Source organism: Hyaena hyaena, unplaced genomic scaffold (assembly GCF_003009895.1).
Source record: "Hyaena hyaena isolate Hyena2069 unplaced genomic scaffold, ASM300989v1 scaffold_35, whole genome shotgun sequence".
Taxonomy (NCBI): domain Eukaryota; kingdom Metazoa; phylum Chordata; class Mammalia; order Carnivora; family Hyaenidae; genus Hyaena; species Hyaena hyaena.
This window is the reverse complement of record NW_024080667.1, coordinates 4661477-4678633: the sequence shown is the minus strand read 5'-3', so window position 1 is coordinate 4678633 and position 17157 is coordinate 4661477. Positions and strand designations below refer to the sequence as shown.

The following is a 17157-nucleotide window of genomic DNA, read 5'->3' as shown; positions in this document are numbered from 1 at the left end:
CTGTTAGGTAGGACGTTGGAGATGTCGGGTAAGCTGTGATGGCCTGGAGTTCGCGAGCGAGGGCTGGATGAGGTGGGGGTGCGGGTGCGGGAGCCCCCGGCCTAGAGGTGCTATCATTGTATTTCTTCCACCTGAAAACTCCAGGCAGCTGTGTGCGGCAGCCCGGGGACAGCTGGGGTTGCTTCCATACCCAGCGTCTGTGCCCGGGCCGGGCTTCCCCAGTGCCCGCAGCCCCTGCAGGCTGCCCCACCGGCTCCCGCACTCCTGGGGCACCGCCTGGGGGACCTCGGCCAAAGAGGAGCCCCGGGGTGTCGGGGCATAAGACTTTTCTTTCCTTTTTCCCTTCTCGGTATAAAACTTCAAGGTCTTCTCATTCTCTACGCACATTTCCATCCTAACTGTGTTTGATCGTTTGCTTAAATAAGATCCTTATGGCGTGACCATTGCCAGCAGCCCTGTTTGAAACCTGTTAGCTCAAACAAAAAGCATTCTCTGAGGGAAATGAAAGGCCTGACTTTTGAAATCTAACCGTTCCTGTCCATCTGTCTTTTTTCAAATGGCCTCCATTTAAGCTCTTAAATGTGTTCTGAGTGCCCCTTCCACTGAGAATATTCTGGGTAATGTTATGATTTTTCCCCCAGCTACAATTACCCCGGCTCCAGGACTAACAGCTTCACATGCTGTTGTCTGTGAGCCAGGAGACATGTGAGTTACAGGCTTCTTGAAAATTCCAGGCCCCCGGTCTGCAAGAGAGATGGGCCCTTGTGTCTAATCAGGTCGCCTCTAAATGAAAGCCAGTCGGAGAGGGTCTTCCAGGCCCACAGGAAGGCGATGGCTGTGTAGCTGGGAAAACGAAGGTCAGACCCAGGAGTGTGCTGGGACGTCTTGAGAGGGGTACGTGGGGGGCGGGGAGGGGGCCTTGGATCCTCATCCGCTGGCCTCTGGCAAGTGCAGGCCCCAAGCCTGGTGGACACGTGAGCATGCCGGGGGCAGCGCCCCTCCACTAGACCTCTGTCTCAGGATCTGCTGGGAGGCCTTTGTTGTTCCTCAGAAAAGGCAGAGGGTGGCTTCCTTCTCTGCTGGTTGGAGGGCCACCAGCAGAATGCCCTCGGGTCCTTCTTTCCCACCCCGTGCAGTAAGGCTTCGGCCCGTCCCCCATGCTCCCCGCCCCGGGAGCTCTGCGCCGGGCGCCAGGGTGTGAGGCAGGCAGTGCAGGCTCCTTCCCCAGGCTCCCTCGAGGCCTGCAGACAGACATCTGTACGTGAGAGTGAGGGGACAGGGTGGGCGTGGGGTGAGGATTGATTCCTTCTCCCAACAGCTTTCTGAAGTGAGCGTGTGGTTGGGTGCCAGCATGTTCTAGGTGCTGAGCAGACGGTGGAGAGGAAGACAGGAAAGACTAGCCCTCCTGGAACCTCAGTTGGTTGTCTAAATGAATTCAAATTGAGTGAAACGAAAAACAGAGCCCCTTGGTTGCTCTGGCCCCATCGAAGACACTCAGCAGCCCAACCCAAAGCCAGTGGCCGCCATTTTGCACAGTGATGCTAGAGAACGTTTCTGTCTTGGAGGAGAGTTCTCTGAGCACAGTTCAGGGGAATGAAGAAAACATGCTGCAACGTAAGAACAGACGCATCAACCGTGCTCTGGAAGGGAGAGGCCTCTCGGCCAGGATGCGAGGGTGCTCAATGTCAGCTTCACCCCTGCCCCCTAAGCCAGATGGGTCCCAGCTTATCGGACAACTTTTCTCTGTGCTGTGCGCCCAGTCCAGGGTGGTCACCGAGCATCCTACCCCATTCTTGTGAAGTCTCTGTACCAGCAGAGAGGAGAACGGTGCAGAGGAATGGCCGGCTTGGAAAGAAGGGTTTTCACAGACTCCCTGGGCTTCAAAGTGGCCGGGGCCACTACCGCCTAGAGCCCCCGCTGGGAACCAGGCGCGGTGACTCTTCCCGCACTCGCCTCCTGGCGCCTGTGTGCAAAGTCAGCTGGAGGAGCGGCCACCCAGCTCACTCTGGTTCCAGACTTGTGATTTGTTAGTGGGGGTGCCCAGGGGTGCGGGGAGGGGGCGTGTCCCCTGGAAGAATGATGCTTGTGCACAGAATTCATTAACACTGAAGACAGCGACCCCCCTTTTCCATAGCATCAGTCCCACATTGAAAGGTTCTTTGGAGCTCTCCGCGACGCAGAGCTTGCTTGTCAGCGGGCCAAGTGGGAAAGGCAGCCTGTGTTTCTTACGGCGGAGACGTCGAGGGGTTTCCGTCCAGGACTGGGAAGGACTTTGTCCACAGCCCGTGGCACCCCCACTACCCCCTCCATTCCTCTCTCCTTTTCATTCTCATTCTTTCTCTGAACTCCACCTGCAGGAATTAATGAGCGGACACTCCCCTGAAGCTCCCTTTCCAGTACTCTGTGCCATTACTTGCTTTCCTGATGGGGCAAAATACTTTTTTTTTAATGTGGGAAGTCTTTGGGCTGGAAAAAGAGAGGCTGGCTCTCATTACTTGGCTGTCTTTATATGCGCCCATGGGATGTTGGGAAGGCTGTCCTGTTCCCACAGAAAACAAGACCCCTCGGGTTTTCTCACGCGTCACCAGCAGTTCCTGTGGGGCTGAGTATCTCACTGCCTACGTGACTGACAGCTCTCTTCTCTTCTGATCTTTAGTCATATAGGAAGGTCTTTGGAGTAAAGGTTTATCCAGAGCTGCCAGCAGGTCAGGGAGGTGAGAGGGGCATCTGTTGGTCAGTACGGTGGTGAGAACAGGGAAATTGGAAAAAGGGGAAGAAGGTGTCCCATCGTTGGCACTTAGTACATGCCAGGCTGTGGTCTGGGCACTTGGTGCTTTTTCTCCTTTGCTCCTCACAACAGCCTCCTCGTAGCAAATGGTAGCCTCATTTTATACACTCAGAAAGGGAGGCCAAGAGAAGTCAAGACGCTTGCCAGAAGTTCACAGCCAGTGAGAGATGACCCTCGAGGTTCGTGCCCAGGCCTGTCTGCCTCTGAGCCCTTGCTCTACAAACTTCGAGCAAGGCCTGGAAACTGCTGTGGATCATGGCTTTGCCTCCAAAGTGTCAGGCAGCTGGGGCTTGGGCTCATAGCTCATGGGCCGTGTCTTTCTGGAATGATTCATGTTATTTCTTTCTCCTTCCTCCCCGCCAGGTCACCATGGAGTAATAAGTATGACCCTCCTTTGGAAGACGGGGCCATGCCTTCTGCTCGGCTGAGGAAGCTGGAGGTGGAAGCCAACAATGCCTTCGACCAGTATCGAGACCTGTGAGTTTCTCCCTCCCCTCGCACTTCAGCTCTTGCGGCTTTGATCCGTAAATCACAGAGGGGAGTGTGGCCCAGGCCAAGCAGCCTTCCTTGAGTCTGTCACCTGGCTCACCTCACCAATTAAAACCGAGCACTCGCGCAGGATGCTGGGTGCCAGTCTGGCAACCGGGTCCGTCACAAGGGGACTCGGAAGGTGGTGGAGCACTACCATGTGTGACCTGCCTGTGCGGGTCCCCTGTCGTGCTTCATAATACTAGCAGGTGCCCGGGGACAGCGCCCACTGTGTACAGGACACGGTGCCAGATGCTCTCTGCACGGCCTGGCACACCCTCACAGACGTGATCGCTGGCTGAAAGAGTCTCTGTTTTTCAGAAGAAGAAATGAAGGCTCAGAAAGATTAAGGTGTTTGCCTGAGGCCGGAGGCAGAGCCAGGAATCAGTCAGGCCTGCCCAGCCTGTCCCTGGAGCTCCGAGATCCCTTCCTCAGACCAGCCACCACGGGGGAGCGGTGGAGGCCTACTGGTGGGCTTTGGCCACCCCTCTCTGAGCCACTGTGTCACTGCCTCTGCCTTGCAGAGCGTTTTTGCCGCGTCTGCTTAGATTCCTACGTCCCTTTTTTGCTTCCATCTGGTCCTTCCCTGCCCACCACTCCACCAAAACGAGCAGCTACTTAATTGATCGACCTTGCAAGGAAAGGCCCCAAAGGAGGTTAGCCTCTGAAGCATTTTTTTCCTTAATCAGTAGAATCTTCACCGTAAATCAAGTTCTGTACCGAAAATAGAGTGCAGCCGTAAAATATGCACTACCCCAAACGTGGGCATTTCGGAGAGGGATCCGCAGAGGTTTCTGTGAAGGGCCCCAGGGCAAGCTAAAATTTTAGGCTTCGCAAGTCGTATAAGCGTCTGTCCTTTACCCTCAGTGTTTTCTTTTTGTATATATATGTCACCCTCTAAAAACATAAAGACCGTCTCTTGAGCCTTAAAGTGGGTGGGATCTGGCCCTCAGGCCGCCGTTGGTCCCCACCCCCCCCACCCGGGTCTAGGCCATAGGCAGGAGGGGACATGAGAGCAGCAGAGCATCCGAGACGCCGGAACCGCCGTTCAGAGCTGGTGCCGACACACGCAGGGTGGCCATGTCAGGACTCCCTCCTGCGGACAGTCTGCGTCAGCTTCCAGCTCACAGCAGATTTGCTACAACACAGTTAGCAAAGAATTTCTTTTAGAAGCTGGTTCAGGAGGCAAAGTGACACTTTCTCAGCCTGACACACAGACAGAAACCCCATGACAGACGCATGGAATCCAAAAACCCAGCGCCAAGGAAGCCGGGAACGGGGGGCCCGAAGCATTTGGGTCGCCCCTGAATGCATCTCCGTGTAACTCGGCTTCATCTTCGGTATCTGTCACGTGCCAGACTGTATATTACCTTTCGTCCCCAAAAGAATCTCTGGGGAAGAGGGTTGTCCGTTCCTTACAGAGGGGGGGACCGTGGGCTCCTAGACGCCCCCTGACTCGCCACAGGACGTGGAGGGAAAGGGCTGGGACATGCGTGCGTGTTTGCTTAAAGTTGCTGATTTTCACAGTTAAAGCCAATCCCGGTGTTGAAAGCGCTCTCAGGCCCAGACCCGCACCGTCGGGGACCAGCTGCTTGTGCAGTGAGACTGAGAGGGGATGCCACTGTCTCATTTATTTGTAGTCGCTTCTTACTGTTCCCTTTACCCCTGGCCATATGCTAGGAAGACAGCGTGGCTCTCAGGCAAGGACTCCCAAGTGGAGTCGTCCCGTGCGGTGCGGGTGGCCCTGGTAACAAGAGGGACGTCGTGGTACGGCAGTTGCCGGCCAGTGACAGTGAGTGGGTCGTCCCCATTCTGCCAGCCAGTGGCCGGGTCAGAGAGCCGACACATGCTGCCCAAGTTCACGCAGCCAGTGAGCCGTGGGCCTGGGATGGGAAGTCATCCTCATCCGGCCCCAGAGTCCAAAGCCTATTCGTTTAGTCGCCCAGCCCTGAAGGTGCCCACCAGGTACTGGGGGTGCGGCCTTGAACGTGGCAGACCATGTTCTGCCCTCTCGAAGTGTCCCCTGTGGGAAGACGGCATGAGGGGCCCCACTGAGGGGTGGGGTGGAGAGTGACTCGCTGCTTTAAGTGGAGCAGTCAGGAAGGCTTCTGCAGGATGTGACCTTGGAGCTGAGGTCTGATGCCCAGAGGGGGCCGGCCATGCCCGAGCCAGGAAAGAGTGGCCTGTCAGAAGGCCACCTGTGCGGGTACCTCTTCGATTCTCCAAGGGTCAGAATGAGAATGGCTCCGATTTCTTTCAGACTTAAGGGTCAGAGCTGAGATTTCCCGAATGACGTGATTCAGACTCGTGGCCAGACCTGAGGAAGAGTCCCGCTCCGTCTTTGACTTTTCCCTCCCTCCCATCTTGCTGGTTCACATATATAGTGGTCGTTGTTAGGTGTGTGCCTTCTGTGGGCTCTTCCATCACCCCGCTCCGGGATGGCGAGGCCTGGGACTCTCTCCCTGGCCGTATCTCCTCACGCCGTCTGCCGAGGAGATTTCCCTTCCCCGGCAAATGTCTACCTTGAAGGTGGTGTACGTCTGTGAGCCCGTGCCCACCCCTGCAGGGGTGCTGACCCCGCCGTGGGGTGGAGAGGGACTGACGGGACTGCTTCCTGCATCCGAGTGAGAGATCAGCCTGGAGAGGCCCCGACCCTGCGGTGCTGTGGCTGTTGGCAGGCATGAAAAGCAGCCCAGAGGAGGCGCCTCTGTGCCCAGAGCATCTGTGCGCTGGGCTCGCGGAGAGGGGTGAGTCCTGGGCCTCTGGGTGCAGGTGCGGGGAGGCCTGCCTCTCCCCGGGTGCCACCACGTGGGTGGCAGTTAGAGCTGTCACTGGGGACCCAGAGCCCTGTGTCAGACCTCCCGCTGTTATCAGAGCACCGAGGACACTCTCTCCTGAGACTGTGTGTGAGGAGCACTTTCCCAGCTGGACCACACATGACGAGTTAAAAGGGGACACATTTCTGGGCTAAAAATTATGAAAACAAAAATATTCCCCCTCTTTTCTTCCCTTTTTAAAAAAAAAAATTTTTTTTTAACATCTTGGTACATTGTTCACCTCTTGAAGTTCCCATTCTCAGAGCGCCCTGAGTCGGTGGCAGCTACGTTGGTGACCACGGTACAGCCCAGAACATTGAGCTCTTCTCTTCCTGAGACTAGAGAGAAGTCAGCCGGGGGCTAGGAGACTGTTTATCTGCCTTGAGCACAAGCCAGTGGTTACCTGGGTGTTCCGGGGACCAGATCGTTGCACAGGCTGGAGGGGCACTAGGCACACCTTCCCTTTACCCTTCAGCTCTGTGCCCTTCCCATTAGAGAGGCTCGTTTGTTGTCATCCCCGGCGAGTGAAGCCACACAGCTCCCCTTCCACCTGCGTCCCCGTCGTGTTGGCAGAGGTCACCGTGAGGGGCCGGGAAGGTGGCTTGTGTCCCAGGCCTGGCAGGAGATGCCCAGAGCCTCAAGCAGACCCACCTGCCAGGCAGAAAAGTGCCGCCGCCACGAGAGCAGAAGAGGCATCTCCGGGGCCTCCATTCCACACTGGAGCGTGGGCTGCGCCCCAGAGGTGTTGAGGGGCATGAAGAGCAGACCCGTCCGCTGTGCCAGCCTGGTCTTTGGTTCCGGACGACCCCAGTTGCTTCTTGTTTCTTGGATCCTGATGGGTCAGAGTTACGACTGGCCTTGCTGTGTGTGCAACTTACTGACCACCGACGCTCTCATGTGACTGAAACTGCCAGGCTCCGGCTGTCAGGCCCAGAGTCCTTCTGCGGCAAACACTTCTGGGAGGGTCTTGTGTGGACTGCTGGTGGGAGGGGCCGTCGCCGTGCTGGGAAGGCCGCTGAGATGTGTCTGCTCTGTCACCTGAAGTGCCCTTTCCTCCCACCCTCCACTGCCACCCCCGTTGGCTTATGCCTGAAGACTGACCTTGTAGGATATTTTGTCTTCCAGCAAATTGGCAGACGCCCCTCTCTCCCCTGCTTGTCCTGAACGTATTGACCTTGTCCCTGCTCCTGATTTTCTCCTTAGGAGGGTGAGCGCCTGTGATCTGGGCCTGGCATCCAGAGCCACCCAGGCCTTTCCAGAGACGGAGTGCTCGCTGTCTCCCCAGAGGCTGCGCTCTGCCCTGAGAAACTACAGCTTCTCCGTTAACATCCTGAGGGAGAGCCTTGGATTCCATCCTCAGGCCGGGCGGGGGCCGCTTTGGTCCGGGCTCCATCAAGGCTTTGACTTTGCAGAGAATTAGGATGAATTATGAGCCGTTGGAACTGGTCAGAGTGGTCATAGGGAGGGAGCTGGGGCCAGGGATGGATGGACCCACAGACCCTCCACTTGTAACTCGAGTGGGTTCGTGGCACCCCCTCTCCTGCCTGCACGCCCACCCCTTCCCCCATCATGGAATAAATGTGCCCTCAGCTGGGGTGTGCAGGAGGCAAGTAGGGGCCCCTCATAAGCCGGTCAGGTCCCTGCTTGCCTGACTCTCGAGAGCTCCCGCAGTCACTCTCATGTTTATTGATGTCTTTTTTTTTTTTTTTGCCATTGTCAGTGGTGTGGTGGCAGCTTTCCCCCAGGGGAGTAACTGTCCAACAACTGTTGATTGTACCACCCAGGCAGCCCTCATTTTAGGTCCAAATAGTCAATTTGCTACACATGCTTAGGGGACAAGCCTGTTTTGCTGGTGGGCTGGGTGGGGTCACCATCCTGATGTCTCATTGCTCTCACCCAAGCCCCTCCCACCCTGGTCACCAGCAACCAGGTTACTCCATTCTCTGCCAGGCCCCAACATGGTGTCCCGCCTCTGCTCATGTGCCTGGCTCAGTCCAGGCAATGTCCCCGGAGCCTGCATAGCACTTGGGGAGTGGGGAGAGGTAGCAGAAAGGGCAGGCCCTTGGGTGGCCGGCTCGCGGGATCTCATCCCGTTCATTCTTGGCAAACTTGTTTAGGTCCAGGCCTAGATGACTCATCACAAAACCCCATTGCTTGGTCTGCATGATGCATCTATCTCAGGGGAGACTGGGGAGTGGGGCCTTCAATGCAGGGCGGGCACCACTGCTGTCAGAGGCCTCCCGCCTGGGGTGAGCTGCCACTTGGCTGCCATGACCCCCAGCCTCAGTGCTTTAGTTCTCCGGGTTCCTGGAGAATCCTTCCCACCTCTGGCTTTCACACCGGGCCCCACCCTGGCCTCTGTCAGCCTGGATTCTGCTGAGACCAGATGTTCTGAGACAGGGGCTGGCCAGGTTTTTCTTCCAGAGCTGATTGCTCCCGCCCGCACCCGACATCTTGCCCCGTGCTCTGCAATCCTTGGCTCTTGGCTTGCAGCATATCATACCGTCAAACATGCGGTTGCAATTTATTGGCCTTATAAGTTAATTTTAGTGGGTGTGCAATTGATTGAAATCAAAGCTTAACGAAGGCCAGAGTCGGGGGTGGAGGCACAGGGCGGGAAGGCATGTCGTGTTCTTCCCCTGCTTCGGGCCTGAGATAATCTTCAAAAGCTTTAATTAGGTTTTCTAATCAGCCCTCCTTGTCTGGAAGAAGTTTACAGAATGAAACAAGGCTGGCGTCCCTGTGGCAGCCCAGAAACCCACGAGCCTCCCTGGGAGCGGCCAGGGTGCTGGGTGGATGGGGTCCCCCCAGCTCCCTGCCTTTTCTCCCCTCTCTAGGGCTATGCACGAATTGTGGTTACTTCTTTCCATCCTCTGTCCCTCTGTCATTTGACACTTGGGCAGCACTGACCCAGGAAGGGCATGGCGTCTGTAATCGTGTGTGAAAAAGGCTTATTGCCTTGGTGTCCCAAGTCCTTGGAACTCCGTGTCCCCGGTTCCCTTCCCAGACCTTGCGCCCTGAGCCCCTGGGTTCTCCCCTCTTCATCAGACATGAGTGTCTGGCTACAGAATCAGGAGGAGCTGGGCCTTACCATCGTTCCACAAATACCGAGAACCTTCTGTGTCCTGAGCGCGGGGTGCACCAGGGAGTGGGTCAGGTGCAGCCCTTGCCCTCAGGGGGCACACTTTTTTATTATCATTTTAGAGAGCGCTCATGAGTGGTGGAGAGGAGCCGAGGAGGAGGGAGAGAGAATCCTAAGCAGGCTCCATACCCAGCACAGAGCCCAGTGTGGGGCTTGATCCCACAAGCCTGGGATCATGATCTGAGCCGAAATCACCAGTCAGCCACTTAACTGACTAAGCCACTCTGGCGCCCTGAATACGGGGCTCACATTTTAACAGAGGCTGAAGAGGCGCGGGTGCACACCCGGAAACAAAGTGCTTGTGCAATTTGCTAAGTTCTGTGAAGGACCAAACCAGGTGTGGAGGCAGGGAGAGCAGACGAGGCTGACTTTAGATTAGGGGTACAGTTGTGCGGGGATGACCGTGGGTTTGCCCTTGTGCACCAGAGAGTTCGAGTAGCCGGTATGGGGCTGCTGTCTTTGCCAGGCTGGCCCTTGGCTGGCGTCCAGGAACTTGGTCTTCAGGGACGGTTCCCACCATTCCCTGCTAAGAATGGCTCGTGATGCTTAAACTCTCTGCACAAACACAGTTTATGCTGAACTCCCTTCTGGGAGCCTGGAATTCTGTATGTCCTGGGTTGGGAGCCCTCTACCTGTAAACACCCTGGTCACCGAGTCTGATGAGCATCCCTGTAGGGGAGTCCTTGCTAGAGGAATGAAGCATGTCCTGTTTGACCCCAGAGAGGAGCCACGAGCTCTTGCGAGCTTGTGTCTGGTTTCCTTGGGTCCATCTCCCTCCAGTGGAATAACTCCTGGTGGGGAGCAAGACTGTGCTGAGTCCGGTGAGCCCCTTAGTGAGTTGCTGAGCCTTGGGTGGTCGTGGCGAGCCCAGGCTCAGCCGTGGGGCCTGGGAGGGGCAGGGCGGGTGAGCCCGTGGTCTGAGCAGTGGGAGTCCCTTGGGCCGTCCTGACGTGGCTAGGCTGTGGGGTCACTGAGTGGAGGCTGGAGCAGGGTGAGAGGTACCCAGGCCCCTGTCCTGCGTGGGCCTTGGGTCATTCTCTGTGCACCAGGAAGGCTCTGGAGGGTCCCAGGAGTACACAGGCCAGCTCTGAAATGCGTCCTCAGGAACTCTCCATAAGCAGTTTGGAGGCTGGCTCGGGGAGGCCATGAGTGGACGCATCCCACCCCAGACTTCCCTTAATCTGGCTACTGGGTCCCAACTACTCGTCCCTCTGTCTGGCCGGGTAAAATCTGTAGCTTTAAGGTCCCCCGGTGCCTTCCCGCTGCCAGAAACAGGTAGCCCTTACCTTCAGTCTCAGGAGTCCCAACCCCACTGTGAAGTGGGTGAAAACGACAGGGGTGGGGGTGATGGGAGATGGTTCAGAAAGTTCTGGAGCTAGATGAGGCCCTCACGCCCTGCCCCTTCAGGTGGGTCTGAATGGCTGAATGCATCAAGCTTTCTGTTCCCACCCCGAGCTGGGGCCTCTCCCCCGATGCAGGGTCTCCAGCAGGGCCCAGCGGCTGGCACCGGGTGCGGCACAGGCCGCCCTCCAGGGGCTGCGGGCGAGGACGGGGCTTGTGTCTGGCTTTCCGCGTGTCGTTAGTCCCTGGGTTTTCACACGCAGACCTTGTACCTTCAGCCACGCGAACGGGGGGCCTCTGGGAACCCGCCCACCACCCATGGGACCCGGCCTGTCGCAGCCTGGGGCTAGTGTGGAAGCGCTGGAAGCAGTTAAGGGGGAAACCCATGCCCCCCTCGGTTGTGCCGTTTTAATCGACTAGGGAGACAGGTCGAGAGGGGGCTGTCTGCTTGCCGGGGTAGCAGAGCCGGTCCGCGTCCTGCCCCCGCAGTGCGAGGTCAGCTTTCCCGGGAGCGCTGCTGCGGCTTCTAGAGCCCCGGGAGAGAGGGTCTAGACTGGCCTGCATGCTGCCCCCAGCCTGGAGGCCGGGGGTAGGAGTGATCCGGCAGGGCCCCTTCGTCTGCCATGTTCAGGCTGCAGCCCAGGTTCTGGCTGCCCTGGTACGCCAGCTGATCTTCATCTGCTAAAGGAAGGCCCCAGAGGGGCATCTGGGTGGCTCAGTCAGTTAAGCGTCTGACTCTTGGTTTCAGCTCAGGTCACGGTCTCATGGTTCCTAAGATCAAGCCCCGCATCGGGCTCTGCGCAGCCCCCCGAATCAGCATCAGGGGCTCCGATTCCTCCAGAATCTGTGCCTTCTTGCCAGCATACGGCACATGGTCACGGTTTGGATCATGCGGTTGCAAGTGTTGGGGTGAAGACCCCATCGGGAAGGAAGGATCAGCTCCCTCTGGTGATGGAGCTGTGCTCCTGGCTGAGCCCCCACCCTCAGGCTCCTGGCAGACCCATGTTTTCTGGGGAGCTGCTCTCTGCATGAATCAAGAGCAGGTGGTCTTCACAAGGTTCAGCCAGCAGACCCTCGCTGCCTCAGTGAGGCGGAGGAGCAGCCTCCTTTCCAGAATTCCTAGCTCAGGGTGCGAAGGGGGGCCCCAGCCTCCTGGCCACGCACCATGATATCCTGCTTCCTTCCTCTGACTTCCTTCCCAGAACCGGCGTGGTGTACATGGTGGTGTGCGTGTGAGTGTTCATCTGAGCTAAATCAGCCTCGCAGGTTGAGCCAGAGCCCCTGAGCCCCTCTGTCCACCTGCCCGGCCACGGTGCCCCTTCCACATGGGGCCAGCCAGACCCCGGGTTGGGTCTCAGTGGCCCTCTTCTCGGCCCTGTGGCTTGGGCATGTGTCTTCCACTCTCTGGGCTTCGGTTTTCTGAACGGTAAAATAACGTGTGCAAAGCCCCTGACGCAGAACAGGTTCCCCACAACAGCGGCTCTTGATGATGGTGGTGGCTCTGCGACTCTGGATGGCCAGGGTTGTGGCAGGGCTCTGGAGGCCCCACGACCGTCACAGTGGCGCCAAGTGTGGACGGCTTGGTCGGATCCCAGAGCCACATCTGCGGCCCCTGCGGCGGCGGCACCCTTGTTTCTAGGGAGGCCTCCGTTGTGTCTCTGCAAGTAAAAAAAAAAAAGAAAAAAAAAATCCTCGTAAAGAGGCCGTAAAGAGCTGCAGCCGCGGTCCAGATGTGCGCTTCGAGATGCAACTGGCATTAAAGTCACACGTGCCTAAGCCGATTGGTATGTTCGCTCAGGGGATTGCTGCACCTGTGTGCCCTGGAAGGCGTTTCCACAGAATACCTGTGCCATGGCCACGGGCAGACTCAGACATGTCCTGCGGACCACGGTGAAAACAGTCGGTCTCCATCCTGGCGCAAGGGCAGTGGCGTCTCAGCGGCAGATCTGCCCGCCCGGGGCCGAGAGCCGACCCTTCCGCAGTTTGCGCAGAGCCGAGCCAGCCCCCGGGAAGTGGGTACAGGACTGTGCTCACTGAGCAAACAGGACACGGCTTTGAGCGCAGTTCAGAGCAGGAAGGGTCAGGAGGAGAGAGATCTCCCTTCCGAGCCCCGAGAGAAGGAGCCTTAGGGAGGCCAACAGCCTCCGGTGGCTGTGTGCTTGGTGCCCACACTCCTGCTCCGTTTCCTGTTCCCTTCCCGCTCCCTCCCTGGGCGGGCTCCTGGATGCCTCCGAATGGAGGCTGGGACGTGGGGGCGGGGGGAGCCCACGTTTCCCAGGCCCTCGTGGTTGGGGCTGTCAGCCTGTTCTGCAGCTCTCTGTGGGCTTTCCAGAAGCTGTACCCATCGGGCAGCACCCCGTCCTTCCGTCGGCCTGGGAGGACGCTTCGCCTCTCGATGGCAGCCAGTTCGGAACCAGCAAGGAAGGAATGTGGGTCTGCGCTCCAAGGAAAACCTGCAAGGACAGGTTTTAGATGCCTCTCGAAGCAAATTGGAGATCTTTCTTTGTTCCTGGAGTAGAATTGAATCATTCCCACCTGTGGGTACCAGGTGCCTTTTTGTGTTGTAAGGATGTTTAAGGATGATCAGAAAAACAAACTGCTGCTGGGAGCTGGGAATTTTAGGATCTTTTTTAGGTTGGGGGGAAACCAGAAGGCATTGTTCTGGGACCAGACCTGAACCAGTAGTGGAGCAGCTCTGCCTCTGGGGTTCCCTCTCCCCGTCTCTGCCACGAAGTCAGTCAACGAGCACGAGAGCATCCGTTGGGATGGGCACCCACAGGACCTCCTCGTTACCGTCGTGACCAAGTGCCAGTCACAGTAAAGTGCCCCCCAAGTCTTAACTGCCACCACACGGGGAGACCCCAGAAGCACCACAGACCGCAGCTGAGTCATAAGGGCACAGAGCAGGGAAGGAAGAATCTCTGGAATCTGACAATTTGGGATGTTTTAAGGGACAGTCTTCCTGGCTTCGGATAGGGTACCAGAAGGATTCCCCTTGTTTTCATTGGACTGACGTTAAACATTTGCAGAGTGTGAACTCTGGCATCGCAGCCAGCACACGTCATCTCTCCCCTCTGTCCCTCCCGCATCCATCCTGATGGCCCCTTTCATCTCCAGTCGGATCGGAACCTGTGGGAATTCCCACCTCAGAAGAAGTGTCCAGACCACGTGCTTCCTTCCAAGTCGACCATCACTTTCTCCACAGAAGCGTCACCCCTGCCGCCAGGACTTTATAGAGCTGGGTGGGAAAGCTGGGCCCCTCAGTTTGGAACTTGGTTCCATACTCCCCTGGTCGCACCCTACCTCGGTGTGTGTTCCCACGTGCAGAGACCTCCGGGGAAGGGTGGCTTGGACGGGACACGGACGAAAGCAGGCTCCCAAGCCCCTCAGAGACACGGAGGTGGTGAAGCCATGTCTTTGAGAATTAAGTAGAAAAGGTAAGAGTAGTAAGTGGGATTCTCCGGTCCAGCGCACCAGAGTCTCAAAAATGCAGGACATGGGAGGCAATTTTATGACCACGCATAAGAAAACCCGTTCCGGGGGAGAGGAGTATGGGCTCGTATGTGCCCGTAGGAGTGCGGCGTCAAGGCCAGGAAAGCTGCCTCACTCCCAGGCTCCCGGACGGAGGGGCAGCCTCTCCCCCAGAGCCGTGTTGGACTCTGCCGTACATTGATCAGCACCTGGGTGCCGAGGTCTGTTCTTGGCCCCTTACCGCAGGGATAACCACGGTGCAGGGATGTAAAGACGTATTCCTGTTTTATGGGGAATAAGCTAACGGGAAGGCCAGAGAAGTCTTGTGGTTTCTGTAAGCTATCATTAGATGTTTAAAAGGACTACAGGAGGGAAGAGCATTAAGTTCTTATTTTGTGTGGTTCCAGTGGGCAGTTGGTGGAAGTTTTTACTCCAGCCCAGCGAGAACTAGTTGGAAGGTCCAAAATGAAAATGATGGCCTTGCTAAAGTAGTGAGTCCTCTGTCACTGGAGGTGTGCAAGCAGAGGTTTGACCAACTTGATTAAAGTGTTGGTGATCTGCACTGTGGTGCTCAGAGTCCACCTCATACAGGCCCTGATGAGGCCACCAAAGCCTGGGCAGCCCATGCTAGGGAGGACCCTGCAAGCCTGTGACCCTGCTGCCTCGTGCTGCAAAGGGGAAGCCAGTCTTTGGCACCACCTTGGTGCCAAGTAAATACCCTTGCCTTCCTCTTGGCATATTTAATGAAGCTGACCATCGAAGAAGGCCCCTCACACCCCAGCATCTGGGGGGCTTATGATACCCCCAGCATATCTGACCTTGGGGTGACGGCCTGAGCCTCCACATTACATGTGACGTTGCACTGCCCGAGGGCCGTGTCTGCTCCAGCCTCCCGGCCCAGCCCACATCGAGCAGAAAGAGCACATCTGAGTGAAGCCAGCAAGGGCCCCACTCCCAGCAAGTCAGTCCTGGCTGCGGCTCTTCTGGGGGGTCGTGGCATGTGACTCATCACCTGCTGGGGCCTCTGGAGCAGAAGTGTGGATCTGGCTCTTCTCCCTGGGGGGCGATTTGAAAGGAAGGAGTGAAAGCCAATGAGGTCACATCCATGCCATTCCCCTCTTCCCTGTTACGTTTGCAGTCCAGTGTTGCCCAAGCCCGGGGCTCGGATCCTTCATACTTAGAGCACAGAGTCCCAGAACGAGTCTCCACATTAGGGTCTATGCACAGCTTGGCTCCACGCACTCTGTAAAGCCTCGGGAGCCGAGATAGTTTCGTTTCTTCTTTGGTGAAGCAGGTCGTTTTGAGTGTGAAGTACGTGAATTCTGTTTTCCCTCTTTTTTCTGCACCCCCCCCCCCCCCCCCCCCACCGAAGTCCTGTGGTTGGAGAGTTATGGACACGGAATCTGTACCTATAACTGTGACACGATTCAAGTACAGGAGAGTCTCTTCTGGGAGAAATGACACTGAACTCCAAGGAGAGGAGAATTCACTGGCACGTCGGGCTTTCAGTTGGTCCCAGTTCAGGGATGTAACTGGTGATAGGGAGTAAACTGGAGCAGATGATGCTTAACTGTAGTCGGCTGTGCCGATAAATGCTAGCCCCCCCGCTGGGCGTGCTGTTTGCTCCCAGCTTGTCCCGTGCAGAGCTGGCCGGCGGTGCCCCGATGTGGGGAGTGTATGAAGCCTGTACCTGCCTGTTGAGATCAGGTCCTGGTTTTCAGAGGGCCAGACTTGCAGAGCCAGTGCCCAGCGGTCCCATCTTCTTAGACCAAGCTGTCCAATTCCATCGCCTTAGAAAATGTTCACCCTTCGGGTGCCTGGCTGGCTCCGTTGGTAGAGCACGTGACTCTTGATCTCGGGGTCATGGGTTTGAGCCCCATGTTGGGGGTAGAGTTTACTTTGAAAAAGAATAATAATTGAGAAACTAATAAATTTAAGGTAGTTTTTTAAAGAAAGGAAGGAAGGAAGTGTTTACCCTTACTGGGGAAGTCTTAGAAGCCACTGAGACCGTGGAGCCCTGTGGCGGGTGCTGGAAGGGGTTTGCTCTGCAGTGGACAGCAGCACAGTCTGGCCCCTGTCTGTCATTTCCCGCTGTGGGTATCCCTGGAGCTTCCGGGGCCCCACAGCCTCATGGTTCAAGACTTTCCAGCGTGGCTTTTGCACAGTCTCCCTGCAGATTGCGCCTGTTGTCCAGCTCACAGATCATTCGTCCTCTTCTCCCTGTGTGGGTCCCCAGGGCCAAGAAAAGCCTCTGCTCCCGTCTTCGGGCCTCCGTGTTTTAAAGTTCTCTGAGCTGGGTGCCCCTGGGTGGCGCGGCCGGTTAAGCGTCTGACTCTTGATCTCAGCTCAGGTCATGATCTCACAGTTTGTGAGTTCGAGTCTGCGCTGATGGCACACAACCTGCTTGGGATTCTGTGTCTCTTTCTCTCTGCCCCTCACCTGCTTGTGTGGTCTCTCTAAATAAAAGTTCTCTGAGCTGTCCGCCTGACCAGCGCCCCCCGCAGGACCTCTGGGCCTGGCCTCTCGGGCTCACACAGCAGTGTCGTGGCAGTTGGTACTGGGCCCGCCTTCCCTCCCTTGAGGGCTGGGGCTTTGGAAGTGATGGAGCGCTGGCCCGCTCTCGGTCCCGGGCCGCACTGGGTCGTTCATTCACATTGCCGTGCGAGGCCCAAGAGCGGGTCGCTGGCGATGGTAGGGCCACCTTATTGAAATGGCATGTTAGCATTTAAACAATATTAATACTATTTGACTCATTAAATATACAAAGGCCAGTTAGAGTGCTTCCAGATGTGTGCTCTTAGTTCTGGCGGGCGGCTCCTCAGATGGCTTCATGTGGTTTCAGACAACATTTTAGCACATTCTTAAAATACCCACAAAAGCCTTTATGTAAAAACTCATAAACGTGAACCACATAAAAATTATTTTTTTCCTGTTTCATGTCATTATGATCAAAGTACAGTAGGTAAGAATAAATTTTCAAAAACCTGTTGAGGTCCCTGTCTAATTAATGCTTCACTCGCAGAGCCAAGCTGTAAAGCACGTAACGGGGGGGGGGGGGGCCGGGGGGGGGG

General features: G+C 56.8%; 1 protein-coding gene across 5 annotated transcripts in view; it reads left to right on the top strand.

The window, feature by feature from the left end:
* The window catches only part of CAPZB (capping actin protein of muscle Z-line subunit beta), a 131240-nt gene that overhangs the window by 95654 nt on the left and 18429 nt on the right, over positions 1 to 17157 (top strand). For all 5 annotated transcript variants that reach the window (XM_039229015.1, XM_039229017.1, XM_039229012.1 and 2 more), the window contains exon 4: positions 3152 to 3265. In XM_039229015.1, coding sequence (XP_039084946.1) covers positions 3152 to 3265 — 114 coding nt within the window. The remainder of the gene's footprint in view (positions 1 to 3151; positions 3266 to 17157) is intronic.